The sequence below is a fragment of the Mytilus trossulus genome, chromosome 4 (assembly GCF_036588685.1).
Source record: "Mytilus trossulus isolate FHL-02 chromosome 4, PNRI_Mtr1.1.1.hap1, whole genome shotgun sequence".
In the NCBI taxonomy this organism is placed as follows: domain Eukaryota; kingdom Metazoa; phylum Mollusca; class Bivalvia; order Mytilida; family Mytilidae; genus Mytilus; species Mytilus trossulus.
Genome location: NC_086376.1, coordinates 62,177,016 through 62,197,032, shown reverse-complemented (window position 1 = coordinate 62,197,032; position 20,017 = coordinate 62,177,016). Strand labels below are relative to the sequence as shown.

The 20,017-nt window shown below is 31.8% G+C and overlaps 1 protein-coding gene across 1 annotated transcript in view; it reads left to right on the top strand.

Moving 5' to 3' along the window:
• Positions 1 to 17,571: 17,571 nt before the first annotated feature.
• LOC134715706 (uncharacterized) overlaps positions 17,572 to 20,017 on the top strand; it is a 32,552-nt gene continuing 30,106 nt past the window's right edge. The window contains exon 1 of the mRNA XM_063578060.1: positions 17,572 to 18,140. Within this exon, the coding sequence (XP_063434130.1) occupies positions 17,830 to 18,140 (311 nt within the window). The 5' untranslated portion in view covers positions 17,572 to 17,829. The remainder of the gene's footprint in view (positions 18,141 to 20,017) is intronic.

Here is a 20,017-nt window from a genome sequence, read left to right as displayed (position 1 = left end):
GCAGTAGTATGATAACAAACATATTCAGTATAGCGCACCATTTCTGATAGCTCTTATTGTGAACGCTTACAACAAAATCTTAAAATTTCGAAGAGGCGAAAGTTTTTGAATATACTCGGAGGTACTGCCGAAAAGGAATGGAACAGTAGTAAAATTGCCTTTAGTGTTTCAATAATTATAGAACAATTATCAACATGGAGAATCAAACAAAACGTATGTGTACCATAAAGTATGTTAGTGCGAAGTACTTATATCTGCAGGTGCGAATTCAGCCATTTAAAAAAGGGGGGTTCCCAACCAAGGACAAAGGGGTGGGGGTTCCAGCTATCCGTCCCCATTCAAATGCATTGATCGGCCAAAAAAAAGGGAGCTTCCAACCCCCGGAACCCTCCTCCTGGATCCGCCAATGATCTGGGAATATGATACTAGTCGCTCATAAGTGGTAAACCTATCCTGACTAGACTAACGAGTGATGTCCCCTGGCTAGTTGACTTCACCATATTTCGACCAGATTTGAAACAGATTTATCAGTCTAATATCCAGACATAGTGGTGTTGTATTAAGATGTAATGTTTATAAACAGACAGGTTTAATTAGTATTGTTGTTGATATGTACACCACCTACGGGAAGAATAATTATTGTTTGTATGTTTAAAGTTCCTATACATATCGTCTATTTCACTGATTTAAAGCCACATAAAAGACAATAAGTCCACAGTAATATCGTCCGCATAGAAAGTGTTGCCTTTTGTTTTGTTTCTAACGTACGTTTTTATGAATGGCTATGTTCATTTTCAGCTGACGTACTTTGTAAATATAACCAAACAACAAAAGTTGCAGCTAACATATGTAAGGTGGGTTGTAATTGGTTTTTTTATGGAAGTTTTTAACGACCTTGACTGACTATACAACCCTTGTACGGTTGTACACACAGTATTTGTTGAAGGGTCCTGACCGAGTTATAAATATATACCCTTCATGTTGTAGTCAATTCAAATGTGGCACCAATATTGATTCTGAGCGTAACACGTGAATTTAATTCAGAACTGCACATCGAACGCACCAAAAACTTTTTAAAGTATATGTTTTACATTAAATATAGATACTAGTAAGTCACATTCAAATATTTTTTTAAAACAAAATACTTATGAAATTGTATTAACAATTCTCAGATATAATGTAAGCATATTACATACATGTATTGATGACATTTTAATGTTCGGAATAAATAATCAATATATTATAGACACACCTGTCATTTTGTAGGACGTAAGGACATATTGATGTGCATGTTTTACAAACTCTCCATATCAATTATGTCTCCAAATGTCACCCAAACCCTCTACTAGTATTCGAATCGGATATATATGATATTCCAAAACTGTTACATGGCTATTTGTTTTGGATCAGGACTGCTGTATAGCGGGTAGATTAATTAGTCGATTTCGGCTGATTTCTACTTTATGGTCGGGTTGTTGTCTCTTTGACACATTCCCCATTTCCATTCTCAATTCTAGTTATACCCAGGAATAAATTCATTAGCCTTATTTAATGTATTCAACTTCGTAAATTATTTCGTCTTTATTTATTTTTTTATTCAAGCGTCACTAACGAAACGCGCTTGATTTTAACGTACAAAATTATAAAGCTGGCAGTGGAAGCATAAACATTTCAAAATTTAGAGATAAAGCAGAGTATTACATTCAAATCCTCGAAAGTGCAACTGGTGGAATGCATCATGATTTTGATGCTCCTCAAGGAATGAATTACTCAATCGGCCTCTATCCCCTTGATATCTTCTCTCTTTTTCTACTCATATAAAACATCGAGATCATCCCGTTAGGAACACATACTATAATATTTTTCCATTTGAAATAAAATTACAAAATATTTCTTTACTTGGAATTTATATTATGAAAGAATTTCTGTTGATTGCCCATATTGCATCTTTACTTCATTACAATTATATATTTCACAAACTGATCTTTAGAATCAAAATATATTTATGATATAAAAAATCGATGTTGACAACAAAATATGATGCAAGGAGTAAGAATACATGGATACATTCATACCCTTTTGAAATGCGGGGACATTGAAAATAATAAATGACCTATAAACCAATTGAACTGAAATTTATAACCTAATTAAGCTTCATTAAAAGTATTTTCCAGTAAGTCTTATATAGTAACTGATTTAAATTATATCCGTGTGGTGCAACGTGGCGTGAACGATTTCCCTATTAAGTATTTTATGTCTGAAATCAATAATTCTTGTCTGTTACATAACCAGTGGTGAATATTCTAGATCATTAAACCATAACCACGCTCTATTTAGAAAAGGTTGAAATATGGAACACCAGTTCACCTTGCTGTTACCTTTAATCAATAAATAATTACTTTGTTTATTTGTATATGAATCACTAGACCAGACATATATGGTTGTTTTTATGTTTATGCGTCGTTTCTTTTTGTAAGACATGTGTGGGTTTCCTTATTTTTTTAACACCGATGAAGGATTGATCTGAGACCATCGCGACGAAATAGTAAACATATTTTGACTGTGCAAGTGGATGTGTCTAAAATCAATTTCAACCGTTGACAGTGGCAGTTGGAATACAGTAAAACAAATGCACTTGTCTCTGAAAAATTACCTATATTCATTGTTTTATTTTGTTCACAGTCAAGTGACGGTGTACTGAAACTATCAAGTGCAATAAATGATAATACACCCGGGCAATGGCGTTTCTGTTGACTGTTTACTGGTTTTATAAATAATTCTCTTGCAAAGTGCAAAGGATAAGATATGTGGTTGGGTTTAAAAATTTATCTGTACGTTGATATCAATATTATTTTATGTATTCATCTATTATGTCACGAATTGTAATATTAATGATGAGACGAAAATAAACTATTTAGTAGTTGTTTTGTATTGTATTGGTTTTATGCAAGCGGGAGGTTTGGCTATCCAGGTTCAACCCACCAATCTTTCCTTAAATGTCCTGTAACAAGTAAGCAGGAATATGTATGTTGGAGTTTGTTTTTTGTTGCACTTCAATGTTCCCGTTACTATACTACACTACTATTGCCTTTATTTAATACTAGAACGACGTTCTGATTAAGCAAAGTAGTATTTTTTATTAATGGTCTCCTTAATGATAATCATAATGAGCATCAACTATTTTTCTTTCTGTCAGGGTCATATTTATTGCTTAGAATCAGCAACCGAAAAATAATACTGTAAAACAACTTATTTTCGCGGATACTTTATTTCGCGTTTAGCCCTTTCAAGTCCATTTCGCGGCAATTTAATTTCGCTATTTTTCATATTAACTTGATGTTGTGAATAAGGAAAGATCCAAGTTTTACATATTCGCACAATTTAAATTCGTGTTATTTTTCTATTCGCGAAAGTCGCGAAAATAAATCGCTCGCGAAAATTAGTTGCTTTACAGTAACATATTCTTTACATATATATATTTATACAAATGAATCAAAGAAATATCAACGAAAGATGTTCCCATAAAAAGAATAGCAAAAACAAGCTAAATACGATTCGCAAATTGCATGTCTTCATTACTGTAAACAGATATAAGAAGAATTTCTGTGACAACACAACTTTCCATAAAATAAAATAAACGTGTTACAAAGTGTTCTTATCCGAAAACATGATGCCAACACAAACTATAGCTATATTGGGAGGTCTCCATCTTACTTGAATGAAATATGTTTGGTTTACATTCAAAACTTTTAATAATTTTAAGATCGAATAAAGTAAAATATATCCGTACCAAGGAAAAAGAAGAATATAAAAAAATATGTGTAGCACTTGTTGAAACAGTACAAAATAAACAGCATTATAATCTAAAATTGTTGCAATTATAAGTAGTGTATACTTTTCTCTTTAAACATGCTATTTTTTCATTATCCTGTCCATGTTAACGCTGGATAAATAACGGGAATTTCCCAATAACTGCCAGCATGTAATTTATTTAATAATAATTAATCCATTTTTATTTATTCAGTGATGTCACTTTAACTAACTACAATTTTCATGTGTTGTTCACGTGTATTTATTTAAGATATTACTTTCAAAATGACATTTATTGCATTTCAAATCTGAGACAGATCCTATTCAATGTTTTACCGCAAAAACCCTTTTGTGTTAAATTGATATGTTATACGCGTGGATTTTAACATAATGCCGATTTCATTAACAGGGAGTTACTCTTACATGGCAACTGCAATTGACGGGTTTTTAACATTGATAAACTACTGTTGCCTCTAATATTTCGTATGAATTTGAGCAACAACTTTTTGATATCCACTGTGCTTTATACAACGTTATCTAAGAACAAAAACTCTAATCTCCCTGTTATCTTTTGATAAAATATCTACAGTTAAGACTTTGACAATTATCAATCAGTTGCCCCTTCTTCATTTGATGTATATTGACAATGGTTCATACTTATAACGTATAAGTGTTTATTGTCATTAGGGTCTTGATAATCTAAACGTTTGTATTCCCTAACGTAACTTTTACACGCCTTTTGTTTATAACACAGCTTAGGTCCGAGAACACAATTAATTCGTAGTGCATTTCTTTTAGAACATAAATGAAAATAAAAAAAATCCCACCTGCGCTTTCTCAAAGAAACTTTTACAGTGTGTTGTACTACTTTTGGGACAAATTATATCAAATTTATAGAAAAATTCATCGTCTCTAACTCAAAATATGGACAATTTTATGTTTAGGGCGTCTTGAAATCTTTTGACAGCTTCCGAAGTGCTCATTTTCAACCTTTTTCAGCTGGACCAAATCACTACTTTCCTTTAAAATTCTGGACCCAAATTTTTTTACAGTGTAATTTCATCCCCCTTCTTGCAATTTGAGGCAGTGAACATGGAGAAATAAATTTGGAAGGGGTATAAAAATTAATGGCAAGTAACCCACTGTCAACACTAGGGACTATATTTGTGAACAACGAAAATCAAGGGACGACAATGGTGGTCTCGGACCAGATACGAATATCCGTTTTAGGAAGGGACACATTATTATTTGTCATATCAACTACTCACTGACTTTTTTTCATCGAAATGCTTTTTTTAGTGGGCAAACTATGTACTTTTAAAGATAAGGGAACACATTGGTATTATCATTTGATAAATATTTCTGTTACAAAAATATATAAAGTAAAATAAAAAAAAATCTGAGATCCAGGGCAAGTTTAAAACGGAATATTTATCAAATGGCAAAATCAAAAGCTCAAACACATCAAACGAATATACAACAACTATCATATTTCCGTCTTGGAACAGATATTTTCTTCAGTAGAAAAAGGTGCATTAAACCTGGTTTTATAGCAAGCTAAACCTCTCACTTGTATGCCAGTCACATAAAATTTGATTATATTGACAGCGATTTGTTAACAATTAAATATATATTATTGAAGTCATTTCACTGAATAATAAGATCATTCCGAATAAACTCGAAATAAACGATGCAAAATAAAGGCGAACGACACCAATGGTACAATCAAAATTCATAATTAGAAAATAATCTGACAACACTAGTGAAAAAAAAGACACAGAGACAAATACAACAGATACAATTAAAGTTACCTTATATTTTTATTAATTATCCGTTGTTAATTATATTTAGAAATTGCCAATGGAGGGTTGAGAACTAGTCTTTGTTGACCCTACCTGTATTTTTCAAAACCTTTCGAATGTTGAGTCATCACTGCCCTTCTACTATTAGATAAATGTTTTGATTCTATGGTCATTAATGAGTTTTTTGGACGAAAGGCGCGTCTGGCGTACAGATTTACTTATGATAGATACCAAGATTGATATTGTGTACAATAGACTACTTATATTTGTATCTATGATGAGTTTATTTCCATCTCTATGTAGCAGCTTTTAAATTGCACTTGCATATGGCGTATATCTCTCATAGTTGATACGACATTCCAGACGTTTTGTTTTCGATCCCGATTTCTTGCAAAAGGTTAACTGTTTACTTTGAAGTTATTGTTTAAGGGTTCCAAGCGGAAAAGTTAAATACTATCCATTCGAAAGTCTTATATACGCTCATGTGATTTAATTTGATGAAATATCTGAGTCAAAAATATCCACGGATAATTTCTATATGCCATAAACACAATCCCGTCATATTTCCCGCGATTTTGACATTGCAGAATGGTCAACGGATTTATACTTGCATTAACAAACGATAGGTTCCACACGAGGAGCAGCCACTGCTTATCCTTTTTGAAGACCTGATTTAATCTCGGTTTTGGTAGAATTATTAATCTTTTATTGTTTTATAGCTTGTAAATATTTGTCTTTTATTTGCTTTGAATTAAGGTGTTGTAAGAAGTTCTATTTTCGATAGACCCTTGCTATTCTTTTTTCATTTCGGTTGTTTATAGGATAATGTAGTAAAACTTACATAACAACATTTTCTTCAGTATCTATTTCTTTCTTTGAACATAACCTAAGCCCCTGCTTGTCTATGTAATGCATGTGTGTGGTATCATGCACTTTAAAACTTTCTTGACTGATTATAAAATCGATTTTGGGGCAGAATAAAGCTGTTTTTATTTGGCTTGCTTTTTATTACTTTTTATCACACCATAAAACAAACATAAAATTCTTGCATGGATGCACAATATTATAGCTGCAAGCTAGTGCAGTTTTGATTGTATTCTCTTTACTTTCATGCACTTTAGTGAAACTACTATTTTTGGTAAATTATGCACACAAAACACGCACGTATTATATTACAGAGTCGAATGTTTGTCGGATGATTAGAGTTCGTCGGGTACGTTATAACATTTTTGTAATTAAAGAAACTGTAAAATGCACACCGAGGTAACATAAATGTTTATTAATCATATTTAAACATGAAATTAAAATGAAAAATCAGGAACGTGTTCATAAAATGCTATATAATTACAGTCATTGGTTTTTGAACACACCATTTTACGTTATGCGTTCCAAGTTTCCAACTCCGTCAGAACAAGTTGACCCTAGATGGATTTGGCTATTATTTATAGGTCACGTTTTGGCATTTAACTCTCCACTTAATTGTTTTACCAAATATGCATTCTTTGCTCTTAAGTGTTTGGCGGTGAGCGTTGCTAATGAAACCAAATATAAAAAAGCGGTTCGGACGCTTAAAAAAAAGGCAACAGTAGTAAACCACTGTTCAAAAGTCATAAATCGATTGAGTAAAAACCCAACAAATCCGTGCTACAATCTAAAACCGAGGGAAACTCATCAACAATAAGTGGAAAACATACAAACAACAGAACACTTAAATGCAAAAAAAAACAAACGACAACTGGAGGAACGGAACAGCGAGGCATTTAAAATTCAAATTGTATTTCTAAATAGAATCCACATTTTATGACTGGTTGTGCTTCCAATTATTATGTCATTACAATGCATAGGAAAACAAACAATTTGTATTTCCCGGTTGTAGCATATAAGAAATGCTTTTGTTTTTAAATCATTTATGGTTGTGAAAGTGTTCATCGTGCACTTATTTTTTTGTATGCGGAACTTGCACGTTCATACGAAATTCTTAAATACGTAATCAAAAATGATTGTTGAAAGTCTATCAATCATCATTTGTATTGTATGAAAAAAACCATCTTGAGTATCAGAGAAAATAATTATAAAATAGATCTATCAGAATCGAAGTTGATCTCAACAAAATACCTGTTCATAAAGAAAATTGTAAGCTGTATCGTTATCTAGTTTCTTAAACATAGTCTAGTTGTTAGAATAGATGACGAAAAATAAGACGAGGGACAGTAATTGATGCTGTACACCAAGTCAATCCAACTAATTACAATAGAAATGAATTTTCTGAATTGTTAAAGCTTCCATATCTGGTAATGTTTTATCACTACCAATTTGTCGATAGTTCATTTATGGTTGTTTTCTCATGTCATTACAGTTTGGTTGATGACACTGATGGTTAACTTTATTCTTGTTATCTCATATCATTACAGTTAGGTTGATGCCACTGCTGGGTCACTTTATGCTAGTTATATTAAATTTAAGGGCATACGATAAGTTACAGGGGAGGTAATGACGTTGCTAACGTAAAATGTTATTTTCGCGACGTCAAATAGTTATCAAATGGACAAACTGTGAAATATCGGGAAAGGATGCATTTTTCGACTGATTTTTATCATTCAAACTGATTTGATTTTAAAACGAGTGAGTGCATGGACCCCATTTTTTTTAAAACGATATTTTGTTTCATTTTGCAAAGAAATTATGTGGACCAAATTTTATAAACCTGTAAATAGTGCAATTATTTTAATTTTGATAAATATACAGCAAAAAATTACGTTTTTTTCTCAATTCATGACCATTTGATAAATGTGAGTTATTTCTGAATAAAAAAAGTAAAATGTTAAGGATACTTACAAAAGAAAAAAAATTGTGTTTATCTTTTAAAACAATTTTTTTTTGTCTTTAGACAAAATACGGTCACAAATCCGAATTTTTCGCAAATATACAAAATGTCGACCTCTTTAACTCAAAAAGTAGCACATGAAGGTATATTTTTTAGTACATATTTGATTAAATCAGGCAAAAAATAGCCTATATGGAAATTTTCATCAAACTGTAAATACGTGATCAAAACTGTATCGTATGCCATTAATTGAAAAAAACTGACTGCTATGGTATAGATTTTTTTTCATATCTCGTTGCTAATACCTGTCAAAGCAAAATCCTCCTGTATTATGTATTATATCGCATTTTCTTTTGTACCTTTTTGCATATTTTAAAATAAAGTCTCTTTTCAATAAAATAGTCAGTGAGATATTTTATCGTGTAAACAAATAAAATAAACGGTACCATTTGCTTGTACCTGATAGTTCAGTAATAGAACATTTCATTAAAACAAAACAAAAAATAACTCCTAAAGTGCGAGGTTTGGCATGCCACAAAACCAGGTTCAACCCACCACTTTTATTCCCCTTTAAAAGTGTCCTGTACCAAGTCAGGAAGATGGCCATTGTTATATTATTGTTCGTTTCTGTGTGTGTTGCATTTTAACGTTGAGTCGTTTGTGTTTTCTCTTATTTTTGAGATATTGAGATAAGACGTGTCACGGTACTTGCCTATCCCAAATTCATGTATTTGGTTTTCATGTTATATTTAAGAGATAACTGTATTGTATTTGAAGCTTTAAGGACGTCCATCGGTAGTTTTACTGTCGCAAATTTAGTTTACCTGGCGACGCGGAGCGGAGACAGGTAAACGGGTATTTGCGACAGTAAAACTACCGATGGAATTCCGAAAAGCTTCACATACAATACATTTATCTCTATTCTAATGCAAAACAAGTTTATAATTAAATTTCAATCATTATTTCAGTATAAATTCTTCATTAAAGAAAATTCCGCGAAAAGATGTTATCTTCTTTGGACCCTTCACTAGGTGACGTCATAGGTATGCTTCCGGCGTCAAACATAAACACCGGGCGTTTTCAGGCTTCTGTGCCGCTTCGGAATGTAATAAAATTTGATAAAAAGAAGATTTTTAGGCGCAACAAGTGAATTTTTCGTTTATTATTGTAGAAATAACATGTTAATGCATTCCGAAATTCAAAATGTCGGCTTCCTTAGTTACGACAAGGAGATAGAGAATGTTATGCTTGCTGTCATCCAATCAGAACAATTGTTACAACATAATTGCATAAGAATTGTTATTCTCGTGGTGTTTTGTCTGATGCTTGGTCCGTTTCTGTGTGTGTTACGTTTCGGTGTTATGCCGTTGTTCTCCTCTTATATTTAATGCGTTTCCCTCGGTTTTAGTTTGTTACCCCGATTTTGTTTTTTGTCCATGGATTTATGAGTTTTGAACAGCGGTATACTACTGTTGCCTTTCCTTAATCGAAGAAGGGAGTTTCAAACCGAAAAGTAATTTTAACAATTTATCATTTAAATAATGCCGGTACACGGCTGATGGTACAATTGGAGAACGACAGCTGCACGGACCCAGTAGCAGTCATGTACGCATTTGATACCGATTAAAATGTTTTCCACAATCATTTTTATTTTACTATGTGTTGAAGTGTAAACTGTTTTAAATAAATAGAATTGTTTAATGAAATTCATCAGTTTACATTATTTGTATAAAAAAGTCTGTTGTACGTTTCTGGAGAAACTGAATCGTTTTATGAAATATTTAATTTAAAAATCGAAATCCTCAGATTTCAATCAACTATAAACATTTCACATGTAAAATGTTTTAAATCTCAATTCATATTTCAGCCTACTTAGAAATCACTTTCAAAAATCGTTCAGTTAATATCAAATGATTCGTTAATACCCATGATTGAACTCTAAACCTATGGCCCATGTGTTTCGAATCAGGACATCAAATCAAAATAGAACAGTATGAGTACAAAAGAAAGATTACTGGTAGTCGCAGTGTATACATTTATATTGGTAAATACATGTACAATACGATCTACCTTTTTTACCGACGAGTGCTAGATTACTGGATATTTTTAGCAGAAACCACTTCTAAAGATTGACGAGTCCAAAGTCCACCACTTTATCAGCTGAAAATGAAAAAATGACTAAACTTTTTTGTTTGATCAAAGATAATTTGCATAAAATGCATTTAAGATAAATATTAATGTATGCAAGAGGTTGCATGTCTCCGAAGGTCTACTGATAAAATTGATTTGAAACATCAAACTTAATGCGTTACTTTGATGATTGAGGTTACGAGCATTAAAAGTAACATTGAAAATATCTCCAGGAAAACATTTGAAGTAAACAACATTACGACATTTATATTCTTTAGACAACAGTTTGTGTTTACAAAGATGCAACGGGGAGTTTATAGACAAATATTTGCAAATATAAAATCGCTATGTACTGAAATGAATGGATATTGATAAATGGATACAGTAATGCAAACTATAAGCTATCTTTAAACATTTCAGTTTTGGAATTCGTTAACAGTCAAACGCTGTTATATGATTGTTCATTCATCTTATTTAATCACTTCCATTGATGATTGTGTTATTAAATTTGATGCTTTATCATTGAAATAAATATATTGCAGATTAATTCTATTTACTGCAATTGAGTCGATTTTTTAAAGTTGTGGAGAATCGTACCCGAGGCAGTATTTGCACTATAGGTTTGGTACTGATATGATTAGAAATAATTATATATGTTTCAACTTTTCAAAGAAAACTTCATCTTATGACGAATTTGGAGAATTATTTTAGACCCTTAGGGCTTTGTGATCCATAAGAACTTTCAAAACGCAACTAAATACGTGTTAAACAGCTGCTTCAGTAGATGTGCCACTTTCCGTTTTGGTTGGTATTGAGTAATAATTTTAGACTTAATTATGAAAATTTAACGGAGACGATTTATTTTAATTCATTTGTATTATTTATATTTAAAACTACTGACAATGAACTCTCATTGTATATTCCCTTGATTAGTATGTGCTGTTTTATCAAGTACGATAAGAGTGGACGTGTGCCACATGTGGAACAGGCTATGCTTACTCTTCCAGAGAACATATTAACAGCTCAAGATATTGGTGGAATTCGTATTCTTATTTGTATACTGTTGTTTGTCTTATAATCCTTCTCTCATTTTTTCCTTGAAGTTGTCAGTTTACTTTCGAGTTATGCGCTTGCATATCACTGTAATATATTTCGCGCATCTTTCACCTTGGTAATATATTAAAAACGTTTTAAACTCATTTCGAGAATGAATACTACATGATCATACATTTCATCCAAAAAAAATATTCAAATTTATATTTTATGATTTTGTTTGTTACTTTTTATTATATTGTACTAGAACACACCCGCGAAATCGCGGGCATTTAGAGCGTGGTTGAAAGTATGTAAAGTGTTGCAGGAAGAATTTTGTAAAAGATTTACTGACTTGTGAATTTCAGGAAAAGTATCAGAAGTAATCGGTACTTGGGGACAGGAAAATGTTTTTTAACCCTCCTTCTTTATTTCCAAAATTCCTATTTTTTTGTTTTCTGTTAATTTCATTATGAACATACATGTAGTATATTATGAACATTCAAGTCAGGGGCCTGTAATTCAGTGGTTGTCGTTTGTTTATGTGTTTCATATTTCTTTTTCGTTCATTTTTTGTACATAAATAAGGCCGTTAGTATTCTCATTTGAATTGTTTTACATTGTCATTTCTGGGCCTTTTATATCAGACTATGCAGTATCGGCTTTGCACATTGTTGAAGGTCGTAAGGTGACCTTTAAATGTTAATTTCGGTGTCATTTTGGTCTCTTGCGGAGTGCTGTCTCATTCACATTCATACCACATCTTCTTTTTTTGTAAAAAACTTAATGACTGGAGAATTTCAGAAAAGGTATCAAAAGTCATAGGTAATTTGGGACAGGAAAATAGTTTTTCTAGCCCGGCTCCTCCTTTTTCCACAAAATAAATCCTTTTTTGTTAGTTCTTAATTTTAATGACACATGGATAATTTTTGAGCTTATCTGTATATTATGAACAATCATAAAAGGGGGAATCGCACCCGATATCCCGGTCTTAAGAACATGAAATCCCGAGGTTCCGAATTTAATATAAATTAAATATCTCGACATTCTGAAATTCGAAAAAAGAAATCCCGGATCCTGAAATGGTCAATCCTGAAATTTCGATCTTAAAAACACCCGTTCCCGACGTCCCGAAAAGGTCCTGCTTCATTTATTACTATAAATAAAGTGTATTTTCTTTTAAATTCAATTCTCAGTTTAATAATCGATCCACGGCGGTCATTGATATATTATACAGACACTCTCTATTTAATAAACTCTTAAACTGCCGTGGATAGTAAACATATGCTTGAAAATGGTATCAGACAGAAAATACACTTTATTCCTAGTATATGTATTTGATTCAAAGTATACAATAAACGCAAGCCGGAGGTCTAATCTGAATTAAAATTTCGTCCAATGACGGATATCAGACAGAAAATACACTTTATTCGTAGGACTTCGTAGTATATGTATGATAAAAGTATACAGAAAACGCAAACCGGAAGTCTAATCTGACTTAAAATTTCGTCCAATGACGGAAACATATCCGGGCGCCCTTTTATTCGTTTTTCTCCCAAAATAACTCAATCTGGATAATCATATGAATGGATGACAAATGCGATTATGCACTGTACATATAGGACATAGAGGCATGAAGATTGATTTATTGTGGAAAGAAGAGAAGCGACACCCAAAATGAGGTCTTCTCGTTTAATAGTATAGATTAGATAAACAATATAAGATCCAGTGCAAGGTTGATCGAATCAATAAATAGACAGGTGTCATGATATGTATTAGCAATGACTGTTTATAAGGACATCTCTGAAACCGTATACCCTTACTGTCACGAAATATGGACTTGATTAAATGTTTTTATACCTTTCATATCGTATTTCGAGATGGTCTTCTAATTAAAACTGATCAATGTTAATCATAACAGAGTTTCTGCATCTGATTTCATACGATAAGAAGAGCATAAACATGTGATATACGTTTATTCACACTATGATTTTTGAATACAAACCTCTGCCACTGTCTTACACTTTTTCGATCATTTGACTTCTGTTAAATATTGTCTACTTCATTTACCATATCTTATCTCATTAATAAGACAATGACGACACAAACAAGAGAAAGGTGAAAACAGGAGACATGTTTTTTTCAATACCTGAACCGTTTGTCACCACAAAAAACAAGATATATGAAGGTCGCTCATAAATCTATATGACAGACATGATTCACTACTTTGTAATTAATATCAATTTTTAATTAACCAATATCATTAAACCAGGATACAATGTTTTCTTAACATGTTTGTCGTCTCTAAATAAATCTAATCGTAAATATGCCTAGTAACCAATATGCTCACTTATATTATGTGCCTTTTCTGATGATAAACGCGTTAATTATTCATTTATATTTTTATTTTAAATGTAGGGTATATAAAATTCACTGGAAAGGTCAATACAGATAAGCAGTACAAATATATCCAAATTTTACAATTGTACAATGCAAATCAAACGAATAGAGCCCATTTCATATTTCCGTTTTAGATGAATGAACTTGATGGATCTGTAAAAGGTAATTCTTGAAAATATTAAACATTTACAATGAACATAAGAGTCGTCACCACCAACATGTTCAACAAAGTGCACACAAATAATTGTAGTTTTAGTTTTATTTTGACATATATCATAAAAAACTTTCTTAATCTTAAAGATTAAATGTGAGTCAACTGATTTTCACAATTATACATTAAATATGTTTTCCATACTGAATCCTGTTATTGGAAACTAGTTTGCCTCAAACTAGCAAAAGGTTTTAGCTGGAAAAGTGTTCACCCAAGTGAATATTTTTAATGGACTTCCTCTCTACATTTCTGCCTTCATTAATAATATTTCTGCTGTAATGTCCGCTTACTAGATGTACAGTAGAGCGCGCTGCCCAATCATAACATCTCTTTCGTTGACGTGCTTATTTCTTTGTCTAGTATGTTCTCCTGTTCATTTGTATTGTAGTCCTGCAATGTTATTTTGTCATTTTAACGTTATATTCAACATTGCCATTAACGCGGGAGGTTTGGCATGCCACAAAACCAGGTTCAACCCATCATTTTTTTCTTTAAAAAATGTCCTGTACCAAGTCAGGAATATGGCCATTGTTATATTATAGTTCGTTTCTGTGTGTGTTACATTTTAAAGGTGTGCCGTTTTTTTTTATTATTATATTTGAGTATGAATTCACATTACGATAAGACGTGTAACGGTACTTTTCTATCCCAAATTCATGTATTTGGTTTTGATGATATATTTGTTATTCTGATCAGATTTTGTCTAATGCTAAGTCCGTTTCTGTGTGTGTTATATTTTAATGTTGTGTCGTTGTTCTCTTCTTGTATTTAATGCGTTTCCCTCAGTTTTGGTTTGTTACCCCGATTGTGTTTTTTGTATATCGATCTACGAGTTTTGAACAGCGGTATACTACTGTTGCCTTTATTTACATTAGCTTTGCTCAATACATTACCAAAAAAGCAATACGTTTGTTATTTAGTTCATGCCATTGTACTAAATATATGACACTATATGTATTAATGTCTATAAACTTTTCATCACTTTGATTGTTTAATAGTAATTAATAAACTGATATTGAACGACGATCACATAATTGCATCTTTATTATAGCTCACCAGTCTATTGACTGACCATAGATCCATATCAAATACGTGAAGACTATCACAATGACAAAGGACATACATATATGAAAATGGAAACGCAATCACAACACCCCCTACCAATAATAAACTTAATTTGACATTTTCTATATAAAGACAGTGGATATATCCGAAGGATTACTAAAACGATATTGATAGACAGTTCCAATAAAAATCATATGGACAATACAAAACCTAATAGACCACAAACAGATGCAAACGCAGTAAATGTAAGTTCAATTTTGAATCCAGAACAAAGAACATATTCCTTAGTTTTAATACTTTGAAAACCAAATCAATTACGATATTGAATTGCACTGAAATTTAGATATAAACTTTTCTTGGCCATTTAAGCAAAAAGTAACACATTTCGACTGTTTTATTCATTCTTAATGATTTGGAAATTTTTTTTTGGTTGAAATTATTTCGTTCTTGATATTTAATGTAAGCGCATATGCTGTTTACTTAACTTATTCTATCTTTGGGCACGAAACGTCTACCAAAATAATGATCAACCTTGTGGTTATCAAATGTCTCAAAAATTATCATTGATAGTGTTATATTTATAAAATAACTGTTTACAAAATTTTGAAATTTTTGGAATACTAAGTATTTTCTACCTCAGGCATAGATTACTTTAGTTGTATTTGGCAACACTAGGAATTTTGGATCTCAATGCTCTTCAACTTCGTACTTTATTTGGCTTCCTTAAACTTTTTTGGATTCGAGCGTCACTGATGAGTCTTTTGTAGACCAAACGCGCGTCTTGTGTATTTTTAAAATTAAATCCTGGTATCTATGATGAGTTTATTTATATACCAGACGTTTTATTTTGTACTTCAGACGCTCATATCAACGACACAACCTTTGTTTGTTGGAGTCTTTGTCAAATTAACCAGACACATAATGAATGTGATGAGGTTACGCATTTTTTTAAGCGCTTAACCCTAAGTCTTGATTATGGTAGTTGTTTTTCACTTAATCCGCTGAGAGATCTTGAAATTGGTTATGGACTTTCCCTTTTATAAATTGACTTAGAGTTCGGTATTTGTTCCACTTTCCTTCTATTATAGTATAATACAAGGCTCACTAGTAGTGAATAAAAAAAACCTTAATCAATTACGAAGTTGAAAAGCATAGAATATAATGTTTTTTTAAAACAGTTGCATTAATGTCTGCCTAGGCAATACCGGTATATGGCTTTGGATAGAAAAACCTTAGGCTTTTGAAAGAATATAACATATAAATTATACGGATTCGTGACACATAAATCAAATTTCATGTCAGCACACGAGAACTCGGACTGCTTACTTATCAGCTGGTAAATCAATTCATAATGCTTCAACATTCCAAAGAGTACATACAACAGTGACCTGTCTTCTCATTTTCTTCTCTTCCTCTTACATGATAAAATGACTGTACTAAGTTAGGAATATGACAGTTGTTTTCCATTCGTTTGATGTGTTTGAGCTTTTGCTTTTACCCTTTGTTAAGGGTCTTTCTATTTAAAAAAAAATCATTGAGTTCAGTATATTAGTTATCTTATTTTTTACTCAATATTTCTTACAATAAAATTATAGACAGATGGGAGAAACATACTTTCTTTGATTCATGGAAAAAAAAATATCAACGTAAAGTCATTTTGTAAAAATGTTTGAGGCAAGAACATACCATACAGTGTGCAAAACCAGTTTGATTATTAACAAATATATATTGTATTTTACTTTTTGCCATAACAATGTATGTCCTTCTTAGACCTATGGGTTCTGATTCCCCCATAGTATCCACTTTTCTATTAATTTCACGTCAATCTTGAATATTCCTTCAAATTCAGATCTTCATAACTGTTGAAATATCCTAAAAGTTTCTCACCCACGTTTCCACCCATGTCAAACACAAATATTTAGTGAAAGTGAGCTCATAATCAAATTTCGATAGGGTATGCTACTTTACTTTAACAATGGAAAGAGCTGATTGGTGTTTCTGACAATACGAAGCTGCTGATCACCTGTTTGATGAAATTCAATAATGTGTTGCTATGCAGTACAAACAAACATACTATGTTTTTAAAGCATCAATTTGAGGATAAATTACAAAGACATGTCTTACAGAAAAAAGGCTGATTTTCAAAGAATTAGAAACCGCAGACAATAACACAATAACATTAGCCTTGAAAAATTAGTACCCTTCGAAACAGAGATATCGATCTGAAACGAGAGTCAATCGGCAATTACTGTTTGACATACTTATTTAACACATCTATCGTTGAGTATTACAGGTGAACGTCATTATTGAAAGCGGCCAGGTAAACACCAGGTAAATGTATTTACCTGTACATTTGATGTGTATGTAGAAATGATATAAGAGTGAAAAACCACCGGACATTTAAAAAGTAGAACATTATTTGTCAAAAGAATGAATAGAATACACGTTTGTAAGGTATAGTGAAAGATTTAGTAGGATTGGATACTTGTGAAACGATTTCTAAACGTTTGTATGTATACGTAGTAAAAGTTTTGTCGATAAACAAATAGATAACCATGAATCTCAGAAAAACAAAATTATACAAAACAGTAGTTTCAGGCAGTCCTGATGCCGTTATGAAATCCCTATGGGAATATCTAAAAAGCGGAAAAGATGTCAATCTTCGTGACGAAGAAACATCAGGAACCTTACTTCATTTACTTGTTGAATATGGTGAAAGATTCTGTGAACCAGATACTATCCAAGCTATTTATATGATGGTTTGTAAGGATATAGAGATAGATGCTCTTGACAACAAAGGAGAAACTGCTCTACACAAAGTCATGAGAAAAAAGGGTACCTACAGGATCATGATGGCTATAATCAGGTTTGTATATCAAAGCTTTTAATTTCATGACATTTAAATAGTATCCCAATTAAACAATAAGCCCTTGTTATTTATTTGAGTGTTTGTGTACAACTATCTTTATTCGTAGTGCCATTTATTATAGGATACCAATGACCATAGACACTTTAAGAAGATTTTTTTCGGAGTCTAGACGGGGAAATTTCTTAACCATCATCAATGAAAATAATCGAAGGACATGTGATACGAACGTTTTAATGACATGAACTTCCGCAATAATGAGTAAGAATTCATTAAAGATCTTATTGGAGAACTATAATGTAGCTAGTAACTAAATCTATAAATTTCGTCCCTTTCAAATCTATTGAAATGGATGAATCAAATCTCCTGATTTTAATACTGGAAATAGTATTTTTCTTAACTTGGATATCAGATGAAAAATAGATTATACATTATTGAAGTTTGAAGGACAGAATCTATGGATAAAACATACCACACCATTATTATAAGATCGAAAACTGTTATAGTTGAATCTGTCCTTAAGAGGCAATTCATGTCTACTTAAAATTCGCCAATCCATAACAGAATAAACATTCAAGTATCTTTAACAATAGTTCGATTGTTCTACCTTATAGCAATTTAAAAGTTATAAGAGAAAAATGTTTTACAATAGTTTACTTTATCCAGAGGAAACACTTACGACACAGAGGACCTCATATTTTGAATCACCCATTTCAGGGATAAATAACAAATTATAGGTTTTCGGAGCATTTTTATTCATTGTCAACTCGTTAAATAAAAGGCGATAGTAGCTTACCTATGTTGAAGTGTCATTTATCTAAAATGCATCTTGTGCTGCATGTGCTAATCAGACAATGATAAATAAAAGAAATTATTTCAATAAAATGGAACATGTCTTAAGTACCATTAAAGAATCAAAGAATTCGCCGAAATTCTGATTGTTGATTGCCTTCCTCTCTCTTCAATTTCATCCAGTTATGTAATAGTTCTAAATTAATGGTAGAACCCAGATTTAGGGTCAAGCGCAGTAAAATTAAAAGTAATAGATAATAAAAAAGCACCTGATTGAGAGATTATTTTAAACCCATACCGTATATTTCATACCGTGGTTACTTGCTAATACTTAAACTTCAAGCAATGACCATCAAGGTTAAGGGGTGATGATGCTTTCTACATTAACTGAAAGAGTTTACTTGTGATAAAGGTTATGTAAAAAATATATTTATATATACATGTTGAAGGAAATTAAAAAGGATTAAATCTACATTAAGAACAAATGGTTGATCTGAATGTAAAAATATCATCAGATGGCATATTTTAATTTGTTTTAGAAAATGCTGATGATAAAAAGACAATGTATCTTAATTTTACTTCAATTTTTCTCTCTGAGGAACAAAGAGCGTGGTGATACTTTAGAACTCAAAATTGAAGCTTCAACTGACGACAAGGCTTATAAAAATAGAATTGTGTACTACATGCTACAACAAATTATTAAGAATAAACATAAAAAGCCGTTTTCATTCAAGTTTTTGAGTGATCCTGTTTCCCAAAATATTATATACTCATTGATCCAAGTGAGGTTTTTAATAAGAGAGAAATCATTAAAAAAAAATGTTATCTATTCGTTTGATGTGTTTGAGTTTTGATTTTGCAAATGAGAAGGAACATTCCGTTCTGAATTTTCCTCAGAGTTCAGTATTTTTGTGATTTTACTTTTTGATTCATGGTTTCCAAAAACTTGATCTCTATCAAGTTATACAATTGTTCCAACAGCATATTCAGGAGGTAGAAGAATTATATAAATTTATTTACATCCACAACCATAAACACAGTTACCCCAATGCATAATACATACGTATAAGTAAAGCAGATTTTGC